The 27,595-nt window shown below is 43.0% G+C and overlaps 1 protein-coding gene across 5 annotated transcripts in view; it reads left to right on the top strand.

Annotated features, from left to right (window-relative positions):
- Positions 1-27,106, top strand: part of prkar1b (protein kinase, cAMP-dependent, regulatory, type I, beta) — a 65,211-nt gene extending 38,105 nt beyond the window's left edge. For all 5 annotated transcript variants that reach the window (XM_069702811.1, XM_069702812.1, XM_069702816.1 and 2 more), the window contains 7 exons: positions 1,298-1,359; positions 4,837-4,883; positions 7,850-8,008; positions 13,049-13,109; positions 15,721-15,842; positions 23,263-23,344; positions 24,060-27,106. In XM_069702811.1, the coding sequence (XP_069558912.1) occupies positions 1,298-1,359; positions 4,837-4,883; positions 7,850-8,008; positions 13,049-13,109; positions 15,721-15,842; positions 23,263-23,344; positions 24,060-24,232 (706 nt within the window). In that variant the 3' untranslated portion in view covers positions 24,233-27,106. The remainder of the gene's footprint in view (positions 1-1,297; positions 1,360-4,836; positions 4,884-7,849; positions 8,009-13,048; positions 13,110-15,720; positions 15,843-23,262; positions 23,345-24,059) is intronic.
- The last annotated feature ends 489 nt before the right edge of the window (positions 27,107-27,595 follow it).

Below are 27,595 nucleotides of genomic sequence, written 5' to 3'. Positions count from 1 at the left end.
CACACACACACACACACACACACACACACACGCACACACACACACACACACACACACACACACACACACACACACACACACACACACACACACACACACACACACACACACACACACACACACATATCCGAGAATGGGCTCAGACTTGCCCCACATTCACTCAGCAGGTCTTGTATGTCTTTGATATGCCTGACCCTCTTTTATTGTTTTTACTATATTTCTCTATAAGACGGGAGGTATGCAACTGATTAGATAGACAAATATACCCCGAAGGGCTGAGACGGGCAGAGAGGAGGAGAGGAAGGATACTTAGTTTTCTCTTGTTCCAACACATCCCAGTAGTGGAACGCTAATCTTCAGAGGCTTCATGCATTTAAACAGTCCGATTAGCAACAGTCTAACAGGCGCTTTCCCTGCTGGGACGAAACAGAAATTATGTGCTTAGCCGTAGCCATCATTTTGTTTGTTTTCTCAGCGCCTCTAAAGGACGATACACTCAGAGATACGGGCTTTGATCATGGGCTGAAACAACACTGTCGTGTTTAAGCCTATATGCACAGTACCAGGACGATGTAAAGAAGCAGAGAATGTGGCTCAAACTTTTAATTTTGATGCTGATATACTCGTGTTTGGTAAATGCATTTAGACAAGGTTTAGTATAAATAGCATTAGAGTTGCAAAAATGCCTTTTTCAGAAAGGAATAGTGAAAACAATTCAATGTTAAAGCCTGATGATGAACTAAACTGTGGTGGGTTTGTTGCATTAAACTCTATAAGTTGTCATGTGTTCTTTATGATGGTTCTGAATGGGACTAGTGGGCGTTTGGTTGGATGATGAAGAAATCAGTTGTGTCCACATTCAGATGGATGTGGTTTGTGCAGGTTTGTGTGTGTTGGGGTCAGCCAGAGTTCCCCGGCCCGTCTCCTTGGCCTTCGCTACCTGTTGAAAGAGTTGACACAGTGATGATGGTTGCTGTCTTTTCCATAATGCCATTCCTCCGCCCAACACTCTTGTGTGTGTGTGTGTGTGTGTGTGTGTGTGTGTGTGTGTGTGTGTGTGTGTGTGTGTGTGTGTGTGTGTGTGTGTGTGTGTGTGTGTGTGTGTGTGTGTGTGTGTGTGTGTGTGTGTGTGTGTACAGTATATTTGTGTATGAGATTAAGTAAACCATTCAGAAAAATGGTGGGATAATCTACCACAATAGCGAGTATGCAGGTAATAACTGTGCACCCCCCCAACCCCCACCCCTCCTTTCTTTCCTTCTCCTCTCTTCCTCTTCCCTCTCTTTTTCTTCTCCAGTGACATATTTGACGCCATGTTCCCGGTCACCCACATTGCAGGGGAAACAGTTATCCAGCAAGGTTTGTATACATATTTTGTTCAGTTGATTTTATGTAGAGTCGATGTCAATCATATGAGCTATAGAGCAAATTACAATTGGGTTTACATACAAGTGGTCGCAAAAAATTACAAATAGATTTACTTTGGGAAAAACACAACACATCTATAATACGAATTGAAATAATTAATGAAGTACTAAATAACCAACATCTAAAGGGAATTCCCTGCTAAAAAAAAAACAACAACACTGAAGACTGTTGATATTAGTTTATATGAAAGGGAATGTTTTGCCAGCTCTTCCATTTTATCAATTTATTTGTCTTAGCACAGACTGGATCTACTTTATTCACCATTTTAATGGAAAGGAAGCAATTCTCTCAGATAACCTTCGATTAGTTTATCTCAAAGAATACATCTACTGCATTGCCACCACTACTGATGTTTATTTTGTCCTACCACTCCCGTGTTCCCTCCCTTTTCCTCTCGTTGCTCCACTCACACATTCCCTCAGTTTGCACCAGATGTCACGTCCTTCTCCTCTGCCTAACTGCAGTCGTCAAAACCTTCACTGTAGACATCCCTGGACTTTGAAGGAACACAGGCTAGCAGGGCCAGACTGTATATTTTTCCAGTGCCCCCCTCACCCCCCCCCCACCCCTCACACACACACCCTCCCCCTCAAACTCCTATCAAACACAGACACAGACACATTTAATCACATATTTAAAACACTGAAAACACACATTCTCATAGACAAATTCCCACTTTCAGATAATACTATGTTCTCACCTGCACAGAATCACATAGTTTACAATTGTGGCGCATGCCTTACAAGCAGACACTTACATTGACTGGTGCTTGGACACACGCTCACTCAGTCTCTCCCACGTACTCTTAAAACAGCGTCCGGGGGTATATCAGTCCTAATTTGGTGATAATAAGTCTAGCTAACATTGCAGGGCCCCCCAGTCCCAGACAGTCCATTGTGATACACACTATAGAGTGTGGTACATACTATATACAGGGCTGATGTCATTGCTAATGTCTGGACTACTGTACAGCTTCAAAAAAAACAACCCTGCTATGGGTCACTCACACACTATTTAGACACAGCTAGGAGTTATCGACTGTGAGGCCTGAGTGGTATTTAAACAAAAGGGGAATTTACTCATAACATGCAAAATGGAGTTTTCATTTTAATTGTTGTCTATTTTTAATTTCACCTGCGGTGTCTGACATATATCAAAGTCATTCTTTGGTAACAAGAAAATGTTATGTTATCCCTTATTGGAAAACTGGAAAATATTCATGTTCATTTTAATGGTGCATTGTGGGTACAAAACACCTTAGAGGCTGAGGATGTTAACCATGTTGTCCTTTTTAGCAAAGCAATAGAACCTTAACAGTGTGTACGACAATTAGCTTGTGTTCAAACATGGCCACACGGAGTACACCGGGCTGCTTGTCTGTGTGTGTGTGTGTGTGTGTGTGTGTGTGTGTGTGTGTGTGTGTGTGTGTGTGTGTGTGTGTGTGTGTGTGTGTGTGTGTGTGTGTGTGTGTGTGTGTGTGTGGGCGCACGCACGTACTAGTCAAATATTTGCCTGCACTCTCAGGCACAGGGGGTTGGAGAGGCGTAAAACAAAGGCCCGGGCACCAACGTGATAAAAGACAGGAAGAGTAGAAGAAAGGAAAGACACAGCGAGAGGGAATTGAAAGAGCGATAGATGAGATGAAAGAAAGAGGAGCAGAGACAGAGAGAGGGAGATAGCGGAGGGCCAGGTTGCAGCAGGTTGTGAGTGTGTGTGTGTGTGTGTGTGTGTGTGTGTGTGTGTGTGTGTGTGTGTGTGTGTGTGTGTGTGTGTGTGTGTGTGTGTGTGCGTGCGCGTGTGTGTGCGTGCGTGCGTTTGGGGTCTCAACTGGGACAGACCGTCAGACAGACAAGGAGCGTTTTGTGTGACAAATAGAGCTGTATGATTAACGAGCCCTCTCCACTCAGTATTAATTAGCCGTGTGAACTCCTGTGAACTTTACTCACAGGGTGCTCTCAGCCTTTCAACTGTTCAGGTGAACATACACACAAGGACACACACACACACATATACACACACGCCGACACACCCCAAACATGGTACCTACGAAATGCATACACATGCATACTTGTGTCATCTAGGCTCATGCATCATTACCCACTTGTTCCTGTGAATGGAGTTGCATTTATATCTTATTGTAAGAGGTAGCTGCAGGGAGCGTTTCGCAGTGCTCACGTATGTGGCTGTCAGTCCTTTTTAATAATTTCCCCGAGCCCTATGTAATGGATAGCATAATTAAAGGAACACTTGCCATTTTTCAGCTTTATCTCCAGACTAGATGCTTTTAACGGACGTCAGCCAACCAGATCCCATGACTCGCTTCAAGGGTTGTGGTTCACTTTGAAAGCCCAGCACACTTCTGTCACTGACACAACAGAGATCCAGTAACCAGACCAGAAAACATTTCCGAGGCTTGTGAATTAAACATATAATATTCTGTATTATATAGAACAGAATAAATGAAGCTATTGTCTTTAGTTGTGTAATGCACTGTGGATCTCTTTGTTCTTTACATCATACTGAGGTGTTGTAGCTCTGCATGCTCAGGCACTTCTGTTTCAGAGTTTCCACTATTAAGCCACACAAGCACCAGTAATGAACACGCTGCAGCTTTCTGCTGGTGAGAGAGCCCTATTTCACAAAGATATTGGCAGGCTCAATGAAATATGCATTCTGGAGGAGGCAGTAGAACTTTTGAAGCTGGGTGTGCCATGAAACTTGGAGGCCCTTCATTTATAAAGACCCAAAGAACAATAATAGTTTCTCTCTTTTTAAGGAGAAGAGATGGAATCTGACAGACATGAAGCAGAGAAATCCCAACAATTTATTGATCTATTGTTGAACATCAGTCCACAGAGATTGGCCCGTAGGTTTTACAAATGATTTACATTTTTGAATGCATTAATTTTTGGTTCAAAGTTTCTCTTTATCGACTGTTTCTCTTTGAACCAAAACGCCTACAAGCTGTTTTCTTCTGAGAGAGTCCCTGTTTTGCTTATTACATGAGCGGACGATATGATACATGGTCACTGGTCTACAGATGGCGCTAACGGGCCAATATATGCAGTAGTGCACCAGTAAAGGCAGGGAAGAAGAAGACTGGACGCTGGTAAACAGACTTAAAAACAAGGCTAGGTTTAAAAAGCTTAAAAAAATGCCTGCTATTGTTTTTTTGAGGAGCATGTTTGTAAGAGTTCAAGGATATACACTGTGTCTTTTGGTGAGTAACACTGAACACAAACATAACTTCTGTTTGTTTACAAGAAAACACTACAGAGCACCTTTAATGGTTTAAAAATCCACCTTTGACAGCTTGAGTGGGGGGGTGAAATGAATAGGACAAGTTTCCTGTTTTTGTTTTTGTTGCTTTTTCTACTCTCAAACTTTCTCCCCCTCTCTTCTCACCAGGCGATGAAGGAGACAACTTCTATGTGATTGACCAAGGGGAAGTGGACGTAAGTGGCTAGCACGGTAACAAGCACATTCACAAAATGTTTTGTCCAGAGAGTAATTTCTGTAAATAACATTCAAATGGATCAAAGACATTTTTTTCCAATTAAAGGGGATTCCAGTTTGACGTATGTGACGATTATCTTTTATTCACCTGTTTTTAAGGTTTAAGAGGGATTGTGACTCGGTGGAAAACTCAGCCATCTTCTCTCATGTTGAGACAAAAATTTCCCTCTAACAATGGACAGGTTGTAGGAGCGCCCCCATGTTTTGTTTCCTTCAAAGTTCAGTTACACTCTGATGACAATCTGAACATGGAGCTGTAGAGTCCAATGCACTGTGAAGGCACCCAAACTGAGAAGATCTTTTGTCTTAGCAAGCCTGACACAGAGCGATAGAGTTAAGTGGAGAGATAAAACAGGAGCTGATGGAAAGTTAAACAGGAAGTGACCTTATCAGCTTACAGAAGTGAGCACAGAGACCGTGGGTAAGAGGAGAGAAACAGGTTGGCTGAGCTTGCCAATATCATTTACCCACCTTACCAGAAAAGAAGGAAGTGTAGAAATAGGGAGATGATGTCTTGATAGAAAGATTATGAAAGAACTAACTCGTGCTTGAAGATTCCTGTGAACGAGTAATCAGCCATGTATTTTTCCTCAGAACGGTTGTGTGCACATTTAAGCCGATATTTGGGTTAGATGCAAAGTGGGAAATTCAAAAATGGAAAAAATTTAGAATATCTTCAAACTCAGCTATAGATTCCGGACATTTATTAGACTCTACAGAAAACTCTTCAAACCTAACTGGTCTTCATCAAACGTTAGGGCGACTCGCCAAAGCCAAATGTTCATCAGGCCTGATGTAACTTTTCTTACTTTTCACTTTAATTAAGTTTTAAAACTATAAGCCCTATCTTCGGTGTGAGGCCTTTTTGTGTAACATCTGATATGTACAATAATCTTCTGCTTACAATAGAGGCCTTTTAGTGGGAATTTGTTTTTGTTGTCATCACCACTAATCTAGTGTCTGTGGTTTGTTGAAATGTCTTGGTCTAGTTTGAGATGAAAAAAACAAACAAAAAAGTCAGTTGTTGCAACACACTCTAATGTGTGTAACTTTAACTCAGAAGTGGGGAGATTTGGTTGCTTGCTGCAGCGACATATCCCAGATTGATATTTTATATTTACACTCCCCTTCTTTAGGTTTCTATATTGTTGTTTTGCATAGATTACATTCAGAGTGGCAGTGGTGCTCCCTCCCTCCGCTGCAGCATCACTTTCTGTCTTTACTCCTCCTCCAATATCTTAAACTGGAGGCGCTCTGCTCTGGGCTGCCACCAGTGAATCTGCTCCCGCAGCCAGGATCCTGTCATCCTGCACCCAAGTTGTGGGAAGACTCCTACCCTCAACCTCACCCCTGCTCAAACCCCATGCTCATCTGTGTCTCCTTCGCCTCACCCCACCATCCACCCTTCTATCTCTACAGACAGCCGCTGCCTCCCAGTCACAGCCAAGGCACTAAACTACTCCAAGATCAGTGCTGAGGTTATTAAAGTGTGGAGATGTCTCTCATTAGGGAGGGGTGTAAATCTGCCAGCATCCCATAAACTGCCTGGAAGCTGACAACCACTGCCACTAATGTAAACACCCCTCCATGTCTTCACACAAATCTATTCACTTACAGACATTGGCCTGTGTTTATATGGGCACACCACAAAATAAATGAAAACTTTCATTTCAAAATGCAAGATTAACTTATTATAAAAAAAATATTTTTTATAATTAAACATTAAGTATCTTTCAATCGCAATCAGGCCTTTTATTTGTCGCTTCTTAATCACCACCAGGCACACTGAGTTTCCTGTTGCTATTTACATATTGAATATTCTGACAGCAGCAGGACAGCATATGTTGTTCAAAGCTTGAATTGTTTTCACACTTTTTCTATATAGTAATCAATCTCAGCTCTCAAGAACCACCTTTTCTGCAAGTTTTAACTCCAGCTTTACTCTTCCTCTCATTTAAGCATTTGAAAGTGTTTTGTGAAACCTTCTGGGTCACATATGCAACAGTGACGACTGAACAAAGACTCATAGTTTTGGGAATACTCGACAACTGCACTGGAAAACTGTGCAGTCAAAAAAATACTACTACCTGTACACTCTGATGTAACACTTTTGCAACATTCATATAATTGTTCTTCGAGGGTTGATATAACCACATCCAGCACTCTGCATCTCTTTGAAGCCATCCCAGTTTATAGTGAAGGATGACTCTACTCTGGTCTACTCTGAACCTGAATAGTAGCTTGCAACAATTCTGGCAATTCACAGCAGCCACCAGAGGGATCAACCCTCCCTCCTGCCTTCCCTCCCCATCCCTCCTTTCTCTGTGTTATTAAGTCAACAAGATAGGGGATAGTGTGTCGACAGGTGAAACCGTAACGACCCCAGAGACCGTCCGAATGAGGCTCACCGAAGTTGTATTGTCTGGAGAGCTATAGTGGCTGGCCTAAATAGAGCTATGCATGTGTGTGCATGTGCGTGCAAGTGATCAAGCATGTAAGAGTGTGTGAATGTGTTTTAGATGTGAGAATAGACCCACAAAAGTCTACCACAGCTCTCTGACCTCCAGCACTCCCAAATCACAGGGATGACTCTAACAAGACAGGACAAAGGAAATAAAAGGGATTGATGGAGAGATAGAAGGCCTTTTAGAGGGTCTCATCTGAGGGCTTAGTGGGGATCAAATACTTAGGGACAAGCCTAGTGAGCATATCAAACAGCCCGGAAACTGGGGAGGGTGAGAGTGGGAAGGACAAGGATCGGAGAAGGTGTCTCAGGAAGCTGAAATGACAGAAAAACTTAAATTCCTCACATACCACCAAGCAAATGTTGGTGTTCCTCAGAAGAATTTAAGCTTCATAAGACCCTCTGCATCGCTTAGTTTTGTTTTTTTTCTTCTGTTTGCAGGTATATGTGAACGGTGAGTGGGTGACCAGTATTGGAGAAGGAGGTAGTTTTGGAGAGCTGGCCCTGATCTATGGGACCCCGAGAGCTGCCACCGTCAAGGCCAAGACCGATCTTAAACTGTGGGGCATTGACCGAGACAGCTACCGACGCATCCTCATGGTACGAACATCAACACACACACACACACACACACACTCATATTACTTCAGTACGCTTTGAGGTAACAGTAAGCTGTACGCACATGCTTCAAGCTGCAAACACAAGCTTATCATTGTGTAGCAAACTGGTTGAAAAAATGGGGGACTTCTGGCACAAAGGCATTTACTTCCAAAGTGCACAGGGATGGGGAAAAAAGTCTAAAGAGGCAAAATATTCAGCCACACTTTCAGCATTAACCACAACTATTTTGTGAGACAAATGCATTTCAGCTTGTGCCTTTAATACAATTACAAAATGACGGACAGAAAATTCTGCTGCTATTAGATATATGAGAGGTAAAGCATACGTACAATAAATTGCATGTTCTGAGAAACGGGTGCAAAATGCTGTCATGCACACATGATATACTAACAAGTTCTGCCCGAGGTGCACCTCATCTTGTAACTCAGAAACTCAGAAACACATTCATATGTAGCAGGCTGCAGTGAGACCAGTTTAACACCTGCACTGCCTTTATCGTAAATCAGAAGAAAAATCAATAGTAGGAGGCATCTGTGTCAGTGCTGCTACCAACAGGCAAAGAGAGTAGCAATTTTAGTCAGTACGCTCCCAACATGGAAAGAAATTTACAGCTGCCGTTTTTTTTTCTCTCTCTTTTTTTTCAGTTTTATAGCCGCTGTTATCTATTTTCTATCTGAATAATGGTACACTATTGTGGGACATCACCTGCTAATCTTCAGTGAATACCAGTTATCTATAAAAGTTTGCTCTTTGAGGATTATCTAAATTAGTACATTTTTTATTGTTTAACTGAAGACGTACATCGTTACATTGTTTGGGTCGTTATACATCAGTAGTAAGTAAGCAAAAGTCCGCAAAAGTGGTCACTTATCACAAAGACATTACAGACAAAGGAATTATGCGAGTAAGACGCCGCTTATACTTAAAGTATGTATTTTTTAAATATTTTTTTCCATTTGGCCTCTGCATCACACTGTACTAAGTTCCTCCTCAGGACAAAACAGTTTAGACTAGTTAGAATCCTACTCTTTAGTTTTCTCATGTTTCAGCAGAAACTATAGTCCAGTTGACAAAACTTTTACATTTTGCATTGTAAAATGGAGAATATTAAGCTTCAAACATATACAGTACACCAACAGCAGCCACACAATGACACAATACAGAAATAAGTGAGATGTATGTACACTCAATAAAAATGTACTTTGGAAGACTCTCTACACTCGCACTTGCAATATTTTCTCCCACTCAACCACTTAAGACTCCTTAAACACTTAAATTTGTATCCTCCAAAAACACACACAGGAGTGTATCCTCCCGTTTTAATGTCTCTCGAGTTCCTTTCTGAGATGAAGAAAGGTAAAAAATTAGAAGAGGAGGGGAGTGGGTGAGGGCTGCAGAGGAGAGGAAGGGTCATTTCTAATGTCTGTACACGCACTTCCAGCTCCAGGAGCTTATCTAGCAGGAATGTCTAAATGTTTAAACTGGAAACACAAGGTGCTCTGCCCTAGCTGTCACACTCACTCGCGCACACACACATATTGGGTGCTGTTAGAATGATTAATTATTTATTGTGTGTGTGTGTGTGTGTGTGTGTGTGTGTGTGTGTGTGTGTGTGTGTGTGTGTGTGTGTGTGTGTGTGTGTGTGTGTGTGTGTGTGTGTGTGTGTGTGTGTGTGTGTGTGTGTGTGTGTGTGTGTGTGTGTGTGTGTGTGTGTGTGTGTGTGTGTGAGAGAGAGAGCAAGAGACACACAGAGAGAGAGAGAGAGAGAGCGACTCCGTACCGATCTAAATACTTCCTCAAGTGATCGTAACACCTTATTCCAAATAAATTAGATTGACTCCAATTAACCTTTCCAACTCCTGTGTGAATCTCACCGGCACCGTCAGTAAAATTCTGTACTTTGTCAAACAGTTTGGGCCTTTAGAGACGGAAGAAGGTCTGTTTTTGGACCTCTCAGCTCAGTATGAAGTTGGCACTGGCCTGCCCAGCACTCATGTCACCTCTTAAGCGCATAACTGAAGTGAGGGCGCAATCTGCCCTGGTAACCTTTCTTTGACAGGATTCGCTCTCACTGCAGCTCTCATTCCATCGTTCCTTTCCAGCAGCAACAGGAGGGGAGACGGGGTGAAACAGAATTCAATTATGTGAACCTGTAGTTAATTATTGCTGTCAATGATTTGTAAAGCTGTTTTTACAAAGTGTGGTATTCTGGCAACATCTTAGGCCAACTACAATGAGCATTCTGTGTGTGTGTGTGTAAATATGTGTGTATGTGTGTGGTGTGTTTCCCAGTAAGAAATACGCTGAGTGCCTGTGTCTGCAGCTAGTTAGTTTGGAGTTCTGAAGGTGTGTTGCCGCTGCCATCAGTTTCATTGTTTTCACATCTGCTGTCCTGTCCTACTTCTCTGCTGGGGCTCCAAATCATAAAATGATTGATGGTATTTTACATTTACAGTCACTGGAGCGTTCAAGAAATAATCCTGACCTAACATATCCTGCCTCAAAATTAATCAGCAAGTTTGATAAGAAATTATCTATTTTTTGTTATTTTAACACGAAAAAAATGGTTTGTGGTTCCAGCTTAAATATGAAGATTTCCTCATATTGTTTTACAAATTGTTTATCTTTGGATTACTGTTGGTTGGACAAAAGAAGATATTTGAGCTCTGTGGGATCCTTAGTGATATTTTTTTTACTACTATTGGATTTTCTTGACAAATCCATGAATCAATAAATATTTAACAAGTTGATTAATAATGAAAATTATAGTTAATTCCAGAGGGTCTACATGTTTCTGGTGTAAGTGCCCTCGAAGACTTCAGCCTGTCCCTTACATCACACTCAATTGTAAAAGATGACACATACTCGTGACATTATCAGAATCGTCTCGAAGCAAATTCAGCCAATGAGCAAGTCGATGACACAGTTTATGTACAATATGAACATATCTGTGATCTTATCATGTAAAGCCAAGGCGCCCCACCAACCTCACCACACCCACCACTCTCCTTATCCAGGAGTACATAAAGTAAACAATGTAATACCATTCGCTGTGATAAGCACACTCTCTCCATTGTGCTGCCGCCAGTCATACAATACCCACCTTGTTGTGTCATCTTGGTATTTAAACACACACAGCTACAGACAAAGCCATTAACAAACTGACAGACCACTGTCAACAAACAGAACACAAGTCGAAAGGCAAAAAAAAGAGGAATGATGCCAAGAAATGAGGAGGGATGCGTGAAGGGTGGAGAGTACGTGTTTCACATTGGACAGCGATGAAGGTGATGGGTGATGGAGCGTAAGGTACCGAAAGTTTAGTCTGGCTTCGATCCACACCTCAAGTCTTTGATAACTCCACCTCAAAGACAGCGAACAGACACAGAGGCTGGTTCATCTTTAACCGCAGGAGGAGCGAACACATTGGGGCCAACGGGAGTAGGAGAGTTTTGTACATGAAACATGTGCACAGGCCCTCCCAAGTAGACGAAAAAAAAAAAAAAAAAAGAGACAATGCAAAGAGAAAAAAGATGTTCACCAACAACGATAAACGGTAACTAGAATTTTTTTTTGAATCAGAAATTTGAGCAAAGGAGCATTTTCATTCCATCCACCTGAGTGAACTTTGCTGACATTAGTTTGGCCCACGCAGTCCTTCCTACTGTATAATGTAATGTATGAACACACGGTAAGCCTTTAAGTTCAGAAGATCAGTTCAAAGACAGCGAACAGACACAATGCATGTGCGTGTGTTTGAAGGTGTGTGTGTGTGTGTGTGTGGGACTGAGTACACGTGTGTGAGTGTTTGTAGTTGCTTGCTTAAAGTGCAAGTTTCATCTCTGCAGAGACAGCAGCGAAATATAAGTGGCAGAACTAAAAACAGACCGTACGCTCTGCCTACACGCACTGACAACACACACAGACACACACTCGAATCATTTATCCAGGAGGGAGGCAGTGCAGGCTAGAATTCCTTTAATCATGTTGTTTACGATTTTGAGCTCAACGTTGACTCACTTGGGAACGTTTTCTCCCCTTTTAAGACAAAATGTGAAATTATATGAAATTAGAGGCAGCAGCGGGACCCAGGCACTTATGCACTAAAGACACCCCAAGCCTCAATATATCATTTCCATATGCAAAAGCAGACGCAGGGCGGACAAGATCGTCTCTACTCGTTCGCATTTTCTCCCTTTATGTTCCCGCTCGCTCCGAGTGGTTCTGTGCAATGAAGGAGAAATGCAACGCAGTGAGGGAACGGGTCCTCTGGGTCTAGACTTGTCAGGAAGCACCTGATTTTCATGGCAGAGGCAGCAAGGGGAAAGTCCCCTGCCTGGTGGGTGGGGTGGGCCACACACACACACACACACACACACACACACACACACACACACACACACACACACACACACACACACACACACACATGCAATAAACATTACCGCATATCTCATACACACCTCCATAAGCATGACCCCATCCTTTTGCTGTGTAAATTCATTTTCTAATACTGTAATATTGGCAGTGCCCATATGTTACATTTTCATTTACTATTAAAAGGCAGCTGTGCAAAATAAATGACTTCTGTCACACAAGACCAGTGAATAAAGAACATGCAGCCATGTAGGCAAATTGTAAATCAATAGATTTGAATGGATTTGTTTCAGTTAAAAGTTCTCATTGAGAGATGCTCTCAATTTGAACTCTGACAACGAACAAGTGCAGATTTTGTGCGAGGCGCTTCCTGATATCTGCACTCCAAAGTAATAATGATCTGAATCGCTGAGAGAAACTTTTGTTTTGGTTGCTACTACTTTGACAAATTCCTGATCAATCAAAGCAAGAGGTGACAATAATATCCCCTGTATTAAGCAGTTAATCAAATCTGCCTAACGAAACCCAAGACATTCCAAATAATAACAAAGGTAACAACTCTCATACTTCCAGAGATGTTGAAGAATTACCAATCCCAATGAGCGTGTCTAATGGTTAATGTGTTTCCCGTTTGTTTTACAGGGCAGCACACTGAGAAAGAGAAAGATGTATGAAGAGTTCCTCAGCAAGGTCTCCATTCTCGGTAAGTCTTGTGTATCGGAGTGCAACATACGATGGAGATGCAGGTGCCCGTCTGCGCTTATATTCCTTTCTCTGTTTGTCTCCGCATTCATGAATATGCCGAAGCATGAGTGTGTTTGCACGTGCAGACCATGCTACGCATTAATTTTGAACAGGTCAAAGAGTCCAGACTGCAGGCAGTTAAATCAACGTATACTATAGATTAGCCCATATAAACACAGGCGCGCGTTGTCACACGAGGCCCGTAGCTGAGTAAGGTCTGTGTGTACAGTGCTAATCTTCTCAGTGTTCATACTAAGGCCAGTCACACTCTGCATTGTATCTGTGCGGACAATTAAAGAACAGGGAGTTAAGCTAAGCCTCTCTTTCCCACTGGAATTTGGCTAACACCAGCCTACACAGGCCAGTGGGTTTGGAGCGATGGCGAATAAGATTCATTCAGACTTTCAAAATGAGTTGCAATTGGACCTGACATCTCATCCTTTTCCACTTGATCGTGTGTGTGTGTGTGGTGTATAGAGTAAGGCCATGCCCCCTGTACAGAGTTATTAGCTGGCTGAGTAAACGCATACACTCAATTCAGGTCTTAGGAGAACATCTCTGCGAGGTCCGCTCTCTTTTCATTCACCTCCTTTCTTCCGCGGCTCCCTTTTTGACAGCATTGTCGAGGCCTGTATTCAAACACCCGCCTCCCTCTTCGAAGTGCTTTTTCCTCCCTTCATTCCTCTTTCTGTCGCCTTGCTTCTCGCCTCTGCCTCTTTGAATTGGTGAAGGGGCAGGAGGCGGGAGGGTTTTTGTTTGTCTTTGATTTTTGAGATAGCCACGAAATTGGGTACAAGCCCTTGATGTCGTGGAGTGAAGGGAGAAAAACCAACATGTTGTTTGACACTCACACTCACACTCACACACACACACACACACACACACACACACACACACACACACACACACACACACACACACACACACACACACACACACACACACACACACACACACACACACACAGGCTTCAACGTCCCAATTGCCACTTCCCTGTGCGTTTACTATGTATGTGTATGACAAGGTGATCCAAGTAGGTGCAGGATCCGCGAAGCGTGAAATGTAAGTTCTTAAGTCAGCACATTCGTGTATCGTGTTACCAGCTAGCTGTTAAGGATCACCTCTAGGACCTGCTGCCTTTAGCTCGCAGCCAGACAGAAGACATCCATCTGGGTCCGGCAGACACCATTCCCCCCCCACCGGAGGGGACACTGGACACCTCCAAACCACCAGACTTACCCTAGTTAATCCTGAGTGCATACACATTTATACACACACACAAGCAAACAGACACACTGGGATCTGTTACTAAGCGCATGAGGAGACAATCGTGTCAGACAAAGAGAATCTGCTGCAGTTTTACACCTCTAACTCACGTCGTCCTCACATCAAAACAGCGAATCACCTTTTCACCCAGACAAAGCTAAAGATTAATGTTATCACAGCAGATAAATCACATTCCACACGTAAATGTATAAACTGCTAAAATTAGGCAACGATAATCTGCTGATGTCTAAAGGAAGGCCGAGTTTGTTTAGCACATCATCTACAAAGAGATATCCAGTGGCTCCTCTTTTTTTTTAAATATCAGCTCATCTGAGTTCCTTAAAACTCTTTTGGTTTCCACACGTGATGCGTGGCTGTCTTTTTTAGTCTCAGTGAAAATACCAACAGCTTCTAGAAATATCTTGGGCTAACCACGTGACTGTTGCTGTGGTTGGATTGGCGGAAAGCCTATCGGACTGACTCTGAAGATCAGCAAAAACTCAAAAAGATACTGTCACAGGTTTGAGCAGAAATTATTCACGAAAGGTGAAATCAGTGCTTTTTTAAACATACTAGACCTTTTGGAAAAATACTATTTTCTAAACCACCACAGATTTTTTTTTTTTTTGCTTAGTTGCTTAAATCTAAATTCAATGTAATATTATGTTTAGTTCCATTTCAGTGAAACCTTAACTCATAAAATTATGAATAATGTTTCTGGACTGTAACTGAACCACAGTTTACAACAGTGAGAGGGACATACTCCATTTAATAAAAAGTGTAATTTGCTCCTTCAAACGTACTCTTAGCAACTGAACAAACATTACTCTTATTTAGTCCACATACACTGGCTGTTGAACCTGAACATATTAACTTTAGCACGCACCAGATGATCTTATCTACAGTAATTTACGCTGAGTAAAGGGCACTTGGCTGTCATGGGGATCAAACTTTTTTCTGTTTTCTGGGGTGATTGGACCTGAGTGAGCCTCAAAGAGGACAGATCTCTGTCACCACAGTCCAGCAGAGTGAGCAGTAGGGAGATTTAGGGGTCAATCTCAAGGTGTTTTTGCACCATGAGCCTCCTTGAAAAGAGGGCAGTCAGGGGAGATGGTAATGGTTCCTGATGAATGACTGGATTAGCCTGAGATGGGAAATTATCGCTCCCCCCCAGCTGACTGGACACGTAAGAAAAAAAACAACCTTTAAAAGGCATGAAACATAAACAAATACATGTTTGTGCATCAAACATTGCACAGATCAGTGTAATTAACACATGATCTACACTTGTTGTCTCTTCACAGAGTCTCTGGATAAGTGGGAGCGTCTGACTGTGGCCGACGCTCTGGAGCCTGTTCAGTTTGAGGATGGAGAGAAGATAGTGGTGCAGGGAGAACCTGGTGATGACTTCTTCATTATTACAGAGGTAAGGTTTGCAATGTCAATGTAAGGCGTGATGGAAACACAACTCTTCATGTGTGTCTTTGTGTGTGTGTGTGTGTGAGAGAGAGAGAGTCTGTGTTTTGTTGCTTTCTTGAAAAGCACTAGAAACACATGCTGCGTAGTAGCTTCCCTTTACTGTCACATTTCCTCTAAGCTGTATGTGTTGACATGCGGGGCCTGAGACCGTGTACGTGTCATCAGGTCGGTGCCGGGGTTAATGTACATGTCATCGTACAGAGACGTTGGTGGGCTCTTTGCTGACATCGGAACTGATCCCCGTTTATTGCCACCAGCAGACAGACTACCCGGTGGTGCTCCAGCCCTCAACCACGATTCCTGTTCAAAGAATACACCCCCCCCCCCACACACACACACACACACACACACACACACACTGCAGGCTTTGTGGAACTGGGGCCCCTGGAGCGGCTTCATGAAGGGCCCCCTGCCTGTCATCCTAACACACTTTTGATTAACTCCATACTTACGCAGCTTTCACCAGGGTCAAGTCAAGAGGGCTCTGTCTAGAGGGGGCGGGGGGCAGAGTTTGCTGTCGCTTTTGTCCTTTGCTTTATCCCTTCTGCTCTTATTTTAAAATGTTGTCTGTCTTTCTCACATTGTCACTCTTTCTGTCTTTTACTATGTCTGTCCAACTCTTTCTGTGTCCGTTAATAGTCCTTGTGAGCAGTGCGTTGGTTACAGTGCATGGGAGTGGCTTGGGCAGAGGTGGATTTTTTTTTTATCAAGGGTGCCGAGTGATGAGTGATGAATCAGTCCGTATCCATATTTTGGCTCACTCTCATTCTCTCTCTTCACCGGAGCTCCTCATTTCACTCTCCTAGCTATGCCTCTCTTTAAATATATCTCATCTGTTCAGTCTCCAAGGATTTGGACAGCAACACATTTTCTGTTGTTTTGGCTCTCTAATCTCGCAGAATTTGAATTGTAATCATTATCATGAAGTTAGAGCTCTGACTGAGGAGCTGCACATCCAAGCTGGGTTAAAGGTGTAGCACTCATTCTTTCACATGACCCCCAACCAGTCAATCTCAGTGTGTGTTTCACTTGCCGAAAGTCACACTGAAGACGGCTGCAGTACCGTCCTGGAGGAGCCTAACCAGGGAAGATATGCTACCGGGAAGTACTGTACTGTATGTATAAAATGAGTAAGCCTCCTACACTGTCCATCTGATGTGAAGACTGTTTAGACTCTCTCAAATTAAATTGAGAAAATGTACCATTTTTGCAGGACACTATCCATTATCCCCAATGAGCTACTTGTCATACCAGACAAAAAAAAAAAAAGGTGTCCCTGTCCAAATATTAATAGACTGCACTGTGTATATCTCACATACACCTCACACATACACCAGTGCGGGACTCCAGTAGAAGCTGCAGAAATCCTTTCAAAGCTAGTTTGACTATGCAGAAAATGGAAAAGGACACAAGCAAAGCATGAGTCATCAGTGTGAGACTTTGTACATCCCAGAGAGGAGTAAAAATATGGAGGGGAAGCTGTGGGATTAAAGGATGGAGAGATGGAGGAGGAGGAGGAGGAAGAGGAGGAGGGAGAGGGAGAGGAAGAGAAATCAGGATCCAGTAGCCAGTCAGCGCATTCCGGTTTGTTGTCGAGGTCTATGTGAACGTGTCACACTGTGAGCCTCATCCTTTTCTTTTTTTTTTTTATAAAAACAGGCGGGGTGCATCCGCACTGAGGAAGAGGACCAACGAGGATTAACAAAGTTGACTTTTTCATCATCTTTTCCTGCAGTGACTTTGTTTTCTTTTTTTTTTTTTTTTTACCAAATTTCTGCACCAAACAGCAGCTGAGTTCATTATTTAACGCCTCTCTGCTGTCTCTCTCTCCTTTTCCTTTGCGCTCCCTCTCCCTCCCTCGCTTTCTCGTTCTCCCCATCTCTTGTGCAGCGCAGCCTGACTTTCCCAGAGCAGGGTGGACTGTGGTGGAATGTGTGTTGCTGACTTTCACACGGGGTCAGGAGACCCAGCCTCCCGGGAGGGAGGCAGGAGAGAGAGAGAGAGAGAGAGAGACACACACACACACACACACACACACACACACACACACACACACACACACACACACACACACACACACACACACACACACACACACACACACACACAGAGAGAGAACGAGAGAGAAGGATGAGTCAGAGAAGGCAGGGACACATGGGTAAGCGAGGAGGCTGATTCAAAAAGGACCACAAGTTAAAAAGGGGAGAGGAGGGATTTTTTTTTTTGGAGCGTGAGTTTGTCTTGCATTAAGATCAGCTTCCTGCGCTCTCACTACCCTCTCCTCTTGTGATTCCTTTTCATGTGCGTACCTGTACTCCGTTTCTCTCTCTCAATATTTGTTTACGTGGCGGAGATTTCTCTTCTCCTCCTCACTCCCCCGCCCTCCCTCTTCCTCTGTCTGCTTTGTTATTTCTGCGGTTTTGGTGCATCAGCCAAAGACAAGCCCCACAATCACTAATTACATGCTGCTGATGGGGACGATTAACAAAAGGGTGGTATAGAGACATCACTTTCTTCGCCTGCCGGCAGGAATGGGGCCCTAATGAAAAGTGACATGTTTACTTTTTTTTTTTTTTTTTCTCACACTGTACAAACAAGCCTTCACAGGCTCCGGGGGCCGTGAAGACTGAGCCTCACCTTCTCCCGCATCAACTCCTCCTGCTTTTCCCTCCTATAACTCCCTTCTTCTGGCCTTCTACCTCTCTTCACCCAACATGCACACTCGTTCCTCGTCACACATTCAAGCCGTGTCATCTGTGCCTCGCTGTTTCGGAACATCAGGGGTAGATGTCAGTGAGAGTTTCAAATCACGCTGCTCCTACGTTCATGTTTCACATATTCTGTTGTCACTAAACTGTGAGCAAGAATGGGACAAATTAATATCTCGAGTCTTGGGTGCAAAGTCCTCAGTCGCTTTTTTTTAAGCGGCACACTATATTAAAGTAAATTTACCAAAAGAATAACGAATACTTCTTTAACACCAACCGCACCGGTTCATGGTAACGGTTTGTATCTCTAACTGTAGTCTTCAATCAAACCGGGATTAAAGTAAAACAATCTCAAACATGTAACTGAAATATTAAAGAGGAGGATAGCAGGTGAGAAAATCTGTCGTTTTATTTAAATCTCAACGTAGTTTGTTGAATCCTATTTTGCCGTTTTGTGTTGTTATTTAATCTACAGACGACCTCACATGTACTATTTCCTCCTCAGTAATCAATCTAAAACCATGTGCCTTAAAAAGAAAAACAATGACATGTCTGTGACACGATTACAATCACTTTAAGTTCCATTGATAGATGTTTTGTATGTTTCCATCTGCAAAGTCTTTACCAACTAATAAGATCGTTTGAGTTATAGACTCATGTCTGTTGTCGAGTGTGAAGCTCACCTTCCCTCACTGTCGCTGATAGGCTGCTCTCTGATTGACTAAAGCATAGGAGTTGTCTGGAAAGCGTGGAGCACATATGTTACATACTTTTACATAACATTATTTGTATATTTAGAGATCTCACTTTTAATTATTAAGTCATTCGATGTCAAAAGGATGAAGTCTTGCTGAGGTCGCAAATCACTGATGTTAAAAGTCCAGTTTCAGATCAAGTCGATCTGATAAATGATTTGAATGGTACTGGAGTCCAAGTCACATCTACATCTCAAGTTACTGTCTGCTAGTCTCTTGAAGAAAATTCTGTAAAATCATGTGATGGTTGTTCACCTTCTCGTCTGCTCCGCTAATGTATTGACTCTCTTCTCAGTCGTCACTTTATACAACAACTCGTGTGTTATGGTACATTTGTCCTTTGACACCCCCCCCCCCCCCCCCTGCGAAAGTAATCATGCTGAAGGGGTCTAAAGGGTCCCTGTGGGTCACCCAGGGAAGGAATCCTCTGTCGATTGTCTACAATACATCTCCTGCTGGCCGCCTGTAACCTGCGTGTGTTCACTGAAATGCAATTTAGCTAATACAGTTTAACACTGCTGTTATAGACTAAAGCTCAATGCCGTTAACGAGTGAGGTCATCATTCTTGCCTGAGTGAAAATATGCAGCCACAAGAAGGAAGGTAAAGATTAACAGGTCTTGATTGAGTCAAACCATTTTTTTTTTTTTTGAGTCATCTTAACTTCAAAAAGCAGCCCTGAGGCTGTTGCAGTGAGAAACGCTGCAGTGCTGCAGTACATTCAGTAAGTGATATTTGTGTGTGTGTGTGTGTGTGTGTGTGTGTGCGTGTGTGCGTGTGCGTGTGTGTGTGTGTGTGCGCGTGTGCGTGTGGCTGAGAAGGTGCAGGGACTGCTGGTACTGGGTGGCCTCTTGAACAGGCTACCCCAGGATATCACCGTTCTCCTCACTGACTTTCTCTGAGCATGTTGTTTTATATTCATTTTCAACACGCAGTGACACATCACTACGAGCTGACGGTCTGCGCTCTGTGCGTTGTAAACATGTTGAAGTGTAAACACACATGTGAATGTGCATTTCGTTTCAGGACTGTGATCAAGCGGATTGCCTGTACGTCCTCGTTAAGCTGAGGGACAGATGATGCATTGCTGCTGCTGCTGCTTAAACTTGCTCGCACTCTTCTTTTCTCTGTTGTTATTTATTTTTTTCCCTTATATACAGTCAGTGGTTTCTCTGCTGCTTGTTTGCATTCATTTTCATTCATACATACTCTCTGTTTGTTTTCATCTCTCTTTCTCTCTCTCTCTCTCTCTCTGCCTGACCTCTTCTGCTGTTTTTGTTGCACTGTGTCGGGCATGGGGAAGCTCTCCGATGTTTATAAAAGAAATATCTGTGGAGCAGAGTGCTACCACCGGGGTGGCACATCACGAGATGGTTATCTGGACCACACTGGATGAGGCCCGCTCACCAATGAACTACTGTACTTGCGGTGCTGCACTGTCTCACTCTCTTTGTTTGGACATGAATGGAAAGGAGAGGAATCAACTGGTTGTAAACACAGGAGTCTCGGTACCTCGTCCACCCGAGTCTCTCCCCATTCACATCTCTCTTCTCTTCTTTTTTTTTTTTTTTTTTTTTTTTGCACTCTAACCACAATGCCAGAAATTTAAGAGTCTGAATTTTGCCCCCCCCCAAAAAATATGTATAAAATAAAATAAAATGTGACAATGAGCAATGAAAACAGACTTTCCAGATAAATCATGATGTGCATGAAGCTGGTAACTTATTTGTCACTCATCTTTGGCTACATTGGGGAGATGGAAAATAGGATGACATCATGAGATATGTGTTGATGGGAGACTTTAGCGCCACCATCTGTTTATCTTGATATTTTCGATAGTCTCGTAATATTCGCAGCAGTGGAAAGAAATGTAAAATAATTCATATTTACTTTTTTTTTTAATTTGGTTGATATTTATACTAAATTCAGATGAAAACCTGAAGTGAGATTAAGATGAGCAGAATGTTTTTTAATCATGTTTTTCGGGTTCGTCGTCCATCCCGTTCTCGTAAATGCGAAACCTCGGGAACACATTTCTTCAAATATTGCCCAAACGTTCACTTGGACTCGAGGATTATTTTTTTTTAGGGGTGAAAGGTCACCGTGACCCCACTAAACGTGTTTATGGCCATAACTCAAGAATTCCGACCCTTATTATGACAACATCTCACACAAATGTCAAATAGAATGAAACGATGCAGCGATGGCAATTTATTTTCAAAAGGTCAAAGGTCAACTTCAATATGTCCTTCATTCAACACCATAACTTAGGAACACGACTATAAAGAAGGAAGGACCAATGACTAAAAAAAAAAAAAAAAAAGAAGTTGTAAGCACGCATGTCAGTAAGCTGAATACGCATTAACATCACCTTCAGCCACAGTCACCTCCAGCATTGCTGCTCTATTTTAAAGTGGTGAGGAAACCCCTGCTCCGGAGCTAAATTCACCCCGCTGTGTTTTGTTGTTGTGCTAAAAGCATCCCAGTACAGTTTGACCAGGTCTTACTGGCGCGGCGGCGTTCTCCGTACTTTGTCAGTATCAGCCACTTGTCCGCAGCTCATTTCAAGCACAAACTCACCAAGTCCCACACACCCCTTCCACTGAAACACAGTCTCGCCTTTGTACGCCTGCAGTGGGTCGCTGGCAGTCTTGAGAGTTCTCATTAAGCTTCATTATATTCATATTGAGCATTATTAGCCCGGTCAGCAACCGAGGAGTGGAGAGAGCAGAGAAAGGATTAGAGACGGCGAGGGAGAGCGCTCGAAGAGTCAAGTCTGTTATGTGACGCGGTCTGAGACGAGCTGGGAAGTTCCGCCGCTGAATTTCTACCCGCCACCAGTAACAGCAGCCCCGAAGCACATGGAAGTGCGCACTCTACCGATATCTGTGTGCGCGCACGCCAAACGAGGCCGTTCACGTGAATATGCATTGCATCAAAACACTGCTTCAAGCACACACTCATCTACACACACAAAATATGACAACATGAACATCGGTTGCGCAGTGAACTGAAGTAAAAATTCCCCTCCTTCTACTTGTGATAGAGTCCAGTCAGTCTCTCCAGCAGATATCAGCTGTCACACTCTGTTGTTTTTTTGTTTTTTTTCTCACTGTATGTGTGCATGTGAATGCGCGCGCAGTCTTTTCTGAGTGCCAGAGTTTGCATTAGACTCTGCATCCATCCGTGTGTGTTCCTTGTTATCGTTGCCTGGCTGTGTGCGTGTGTGTGTGTGTGTGTGTGTGCGTGCGTGCATGCACGTGTGTGTGTACGTTTGCAGATGCACACACAGACTACGCTCGATTAGCTATTGGAGTGAAAGTGCACCAGTTTTCTGGGGGTCATTTAGGGACCATATATTGGAGTACGCTCAATCTTGGACAAGACAGTTGTTTCCATTTGAAATGGGTGAATGGTGATGAAGGGATCATGTGATGGGAGACACTGAGGAATCGGTTGAGCCTCTAAAGGGCTTAGATGTTTGTATTTATTACACTCTGGAGGAAATAATGCAGAACCAATCAGTTTCCCTGACACACCCCTCCCCCCACCCACCCACCCGTTTGGAATACATGAGTGCGTGTTGTTTTGTGTCTCTGCTCCTACGCGTCTCACACAACAGGTGTCTGTCCCATAGAAAAGTGGACTAAATCCCGTGCACCTGTGTTCTTATGAAGCAAAGGAATTTCTCCTCAGTTTAATCCTCCTGATGATTTTCAGTCCCTTACTAACTAAAGCCCCCCCCCTCCCACCACCACCACCACCACCACCACCACCTCCTCCTCTTTCCCTTCTTCACACACACCCTCCTCCTTTAATTCCTTTCCTTCTCATCCTGTTCTTCCTCTTGCCTCCGTGTCTCTTTTATTTCATACAACTTTTTTTTTTCTTTTTTCTGTGTCCAGGGAATAGCCTCTGTTCTGCAGCGCAGGTCTGACAATGAGGAGTACGTGGAGGTTGGACGCCTCGGACCCTCTGACTATTTTGGTGAGTGCTCAAGGAAATCTTTCCCTTTCTAGCTTGGCACCGCTCACAAAATGCTATTTGGTTGAAACACAAATTATTTTACATTATACTTATTATTTGACGTTACAATTATAAATTGCGCAAGAAGAAACATAAATAGCAACTCTGCTATGTCAAATAGTAAAGGAATGTCAAAGGCTAGTTACATTGGTCATGGAGCGTGAATTCTTTTTCATTGTCCTCCGGTGAATTTTAAGCAATGTTGGCACAGCAAAATGGACTTTACTGTTTTTTTTTTTTTTGCTGTTTTGCATCTAGGTAGAATATTTAATTATACATGTAATTTTTTTCACCTACAATTTCTTCAAGAATTTGTCTGGTTTGCAACTAATAATTGCTGTCATTAATGATTAACTAAAGATTAGTCGTTTGTCAAAATGTCAGAAAAAGGTGGAAAGTGCTCCCGAAAGTCGCACCATAAGCTATTTTGTTTTGTCTTCCGACAACAGCAGAAAACCCACAAATGTTCTGTTTGATATAATATAAGACGTAAAAATGGCAAATATTAGCATTTGAGAGGCTGCGATATACACATTTCCTCATCAACTGATGATGTATCATGCTCTAAAAACTCGTAGTAGTGTACTTCCAAATATTTGACAAGTCCAATTTCATGACATCCCGGCTGATTGCCCTCTCTCCATCTTCCATCTTCCTCCTCCTCCTCCTCCTCCAGGTGAAATCGCCCTGCTGTTGAACCGTCCCAGGGCAGCCACTGTAGTTGCCCGTGGACCCCTCAAGTGTGTGAAGCTGGATAGGCCCCGCTTTGAGCGTGTGCTGGGGCCGTGCTCAGAGATCCTCAAGAGGAACATCCAGAGATACAACAGCTTCATCTCTCTCACAGTGTGACAGGTCGGCCCCTCAGGGCCCAACCGGCAGGGGTGTGCAACATCAGCATCAGAGTTTTGGTCAGTGGGTGGGAAGGGGTGAGGACGCGGGGCGAAGGACATGGGGGTTTTTACAGCCAAACTGACGGGGGCGCTCATTTCCTGCCTTTTTTTTTTTTTCCCCATTTTGCGCGTTTCTTTCTTTTGACCTTGTGCACTTTGACTTGATCTGTGCCGTCACGTAGCTTTATGTCCGAAACAACACGCAGGAGTGTAAAAATCAGAGCGAGGACAGACATGATTTAACTCATACAATGTAAACGAATCGTGCATACGTGACGCATGCTTCAAGACTGACAAAGAATGGTGTTTGCACTTTCATCGATTTATGAAGGGTATGAATAAATTCAGGAAAATATGAAGGAAGTGAAGTCATGTTTACGTACAGCGGGAGGAAGTGAGTACACCTTTCTTTGCTCACTGGCTGTGGTTTTGCCTTTTTTTTTTTTTTTTTCCCACTTCTGATGTGTGCGTGGTGCCATTTCTAGATCAAATCAGACACGCACTACGCAGACCTTTGTTCCCTAAAACGTAGCTTTAGAGGTGCGAGGAAACAAATTCTTGGCCGTTTGATTTATTTCCAGAGCTTTATAAATGTGCTTTTACTGCTGATATCTTGTTTGGAGGTTGTTGTAGGCAGTCATATGTAGAGTTACCTGCAAACTTTGTCGATTTTCAGATTTTTTTTTTTTTTTTTCTATTCACGGCGAAGCGCACAGAATGACTAAAACCAACAATTAATCCGTTCTACTAACTCTCAACTCTCTTGACTGTGTATGTAAAGCATGATAGAGTTTATCAATCTGTTCTTTAGAGCTGCATCACAAAATAAATGGAAACCATAGCTTTACTTTGCAATTACTCGTACAGTCTCTGGAATTCTGGTTAACATTTAGTACTGTAAACGCTTGCTGATTTTTTATTTTTTTCTTCCTTTTCAACTCGTAAGACGTTAGCATTGCTTCACTCTCTAATTAAGTTGGCATCAGAAATTGGAAGGGCTCTCTCCCGCGGTGACAGACGCTGAGCCGGATACGAGTTCCTCGCCTTGCTCAGAGGTTCTGAGACACAGGTCTCTCTTCTGGATCAGGAATAGCGAAAAAATAGACAAACGGTGAGATGAAATGTGCAGGATAACTAATATGTAGCAATAATACAAAAAAAATTTTTTTTTTATATTGGCCACAGTATCGATAGCAGAACCGTTCGATACCTGCGCCACTCGGGTACCAGTTCCGATCAGTACCAAATTTCGATGCCCATCCCTCGTCTGGACCAAACGATTTTCCGCTTTTCCCCTTCAGACTCCGGTGTTCCGCTGTCAGCTAGTTTTGTCCATCCTGTAGCTCAGGGCCTCATGTAACACATGAAACTTCATCCTGGTGTTTCCCCATCACGCAGCTCCCGACACCGCAGATGGTCCCATTTCCCGCAGCCACATTTTGCCTCGGATGGCGAACACTGACCACAGTTGCGCCACCGGTCTCGCGTAGTTCTGCGTGGGGTCCCAGACAGAGTCGACGGGGTATTGTAGCATCCGCTGTTGCCCTTAGACTTTCTTGTTCAAGCACGTCTTTGTTTGTACTTTTTCTTCTAAATTCTCAGACATGAATTGACTCCACAGAGACAATGACAGCGATCCCTGCTATTTGTGTGTGGAGCTGTTTCTGAATGAACTTCATTGCCCATATTTTTTTAAATAATGAGCACAATTGCAATGTATTTATTGACATGACTACATCGCTAAGGCCAGATCTACTGCAGACACCCATACCAGATTCTTACGTGGTTCTGCTTTGTGGACCATCTGATGGCAGACATATTGGTGGCTGTGTGGTAATAAATAATGGAGAAGTCGTCGGAAGCTCGTGCATTACCTCATGGCACCTGTGCACAAGCTGTGGAATCATATGCACTCACAAGAGCTTGTATTCTAGCTAAAGTAGCAACAATTTTACACAGATTGCAGACATGCTTTTGGCCGGCTGTGAAAGATGAGAGGAGTTTTAATACAACATCACACGTCAGCCACTGCAGCAGTGTGGCTCAGTAATGTGTTTTTAGTTTTTGGACAACGACGGCGCTCCATGAAGGCGCTAAAATCGTTCTTTGGATACACAGATAATACTTGTTAGTAGGATTTAATTCACTGTTGGTTTTGGTCATTTCATGATATTTGATGACAATAACAAAAAAAAGAAGAAAAAAAAAAAGAAAATCACACAAGTTATCCTTTAAGATGTTGCAGATATGTTGGTGTGTGGCAGTCAAATAAATTGACATGTTGCTTATTATCCTGATCCTCCCTGAGGTTACTCAGATCTGATCTGTGAGCTGTGGTACTCCAAAGGGGCGGTCGTGTTATCAGTCCAGTCCACACACACAAACAGAGTCTGAAACACACTGACATGAAACACGCAAACATACTGTATATGCTTACACTGTCTCAGGACTAAATAAATCTTTAACACAAACACACACACGTCTTACCTGATGCTTTTTTTTAAGCCAATTTTGCTTAATGTTATTTCGCTAGATGAGAGCTTTTGCACCACCTTAGGGTTTGTAACATTGGGTCGACACAGCGGTTTGATTCAGCTGTTTTTAAGACATGACTTCTGTGTTCTGAAAAAGAAAGAGTTGAGAAAAAAAAAAAAAGATTGTGTTGCTTTCCTTTGATCTACTGTAATCTGTCAAAGTTGCACAGCTGACCCAGCGACTGATGCTGTATAAATGGGACCTTAAAAAAAAAAAAATCTTTCCGTATTCTCTCTCTGTGTATCTTTTACTTTCAACTATCAAACCATCTTGAGCAAATAAAGATAAGCTTCTGAAATCCTTTTGATTCGAGTCATTATTTTCTCTTGATCAGCCCCTCCTCGTCCCAGCGCGAATGTGACCCTTTTTCACATTCTTTACCCTTCGCTTATCCCAACTTCTGGCATCCTCTCCTCCTCTCCTGACTGGAATTAGTTCTCTCAATTTCCCTTTATCTTAGCTCATGACCTTTTAGTCCACACCTATACCTCCCCTAAATGTTATACCTCTATTAATCTCCTTTTTTTCCCCCTCTCTAAAGTACAAATGGCCCTCATCAATCTCACTTTTCATATTTCATGCTGCAGGTACCTCCTCTCCTTCCCAGCCTCCCGGTGCCCCATCTGGCGCCCTCCAATCCTCCCTGCTCTCCGTCCTTCTCACATTAAACCAAGTGTCAGTCATCCGTCAGAGCTGGCTGTCAGAAAGCCTTGGAGCTCCTCCCAGCCAGTTTACACCACAGTGGACTAAAGCCTCTACAGCTTTGACACATTCCTCATCATCTTAA

This window comes from Brachyistius frenatus, unplaced genomic scaffold (genome assembly GCF_029030835.1).
Source record: "Brachyistius frenatus isolate BFR_SWC_R1_liver_20210118 unplaced genomic scaffold, ASM2903083v1 Contig_43, whole genome shotgun sequence".
Classification (NCBI taxonomy): domain Eukaryota; kingdom Metazoa; phylum Chordata; class Actinopteri; family Embiotocidae; genus Brachyistius; species Brachyistius frenatus.
Note: the sequence above shows the minus strand (reverse complement) of the source record. Positions and strands in the feature narration are given on the sequence as shown.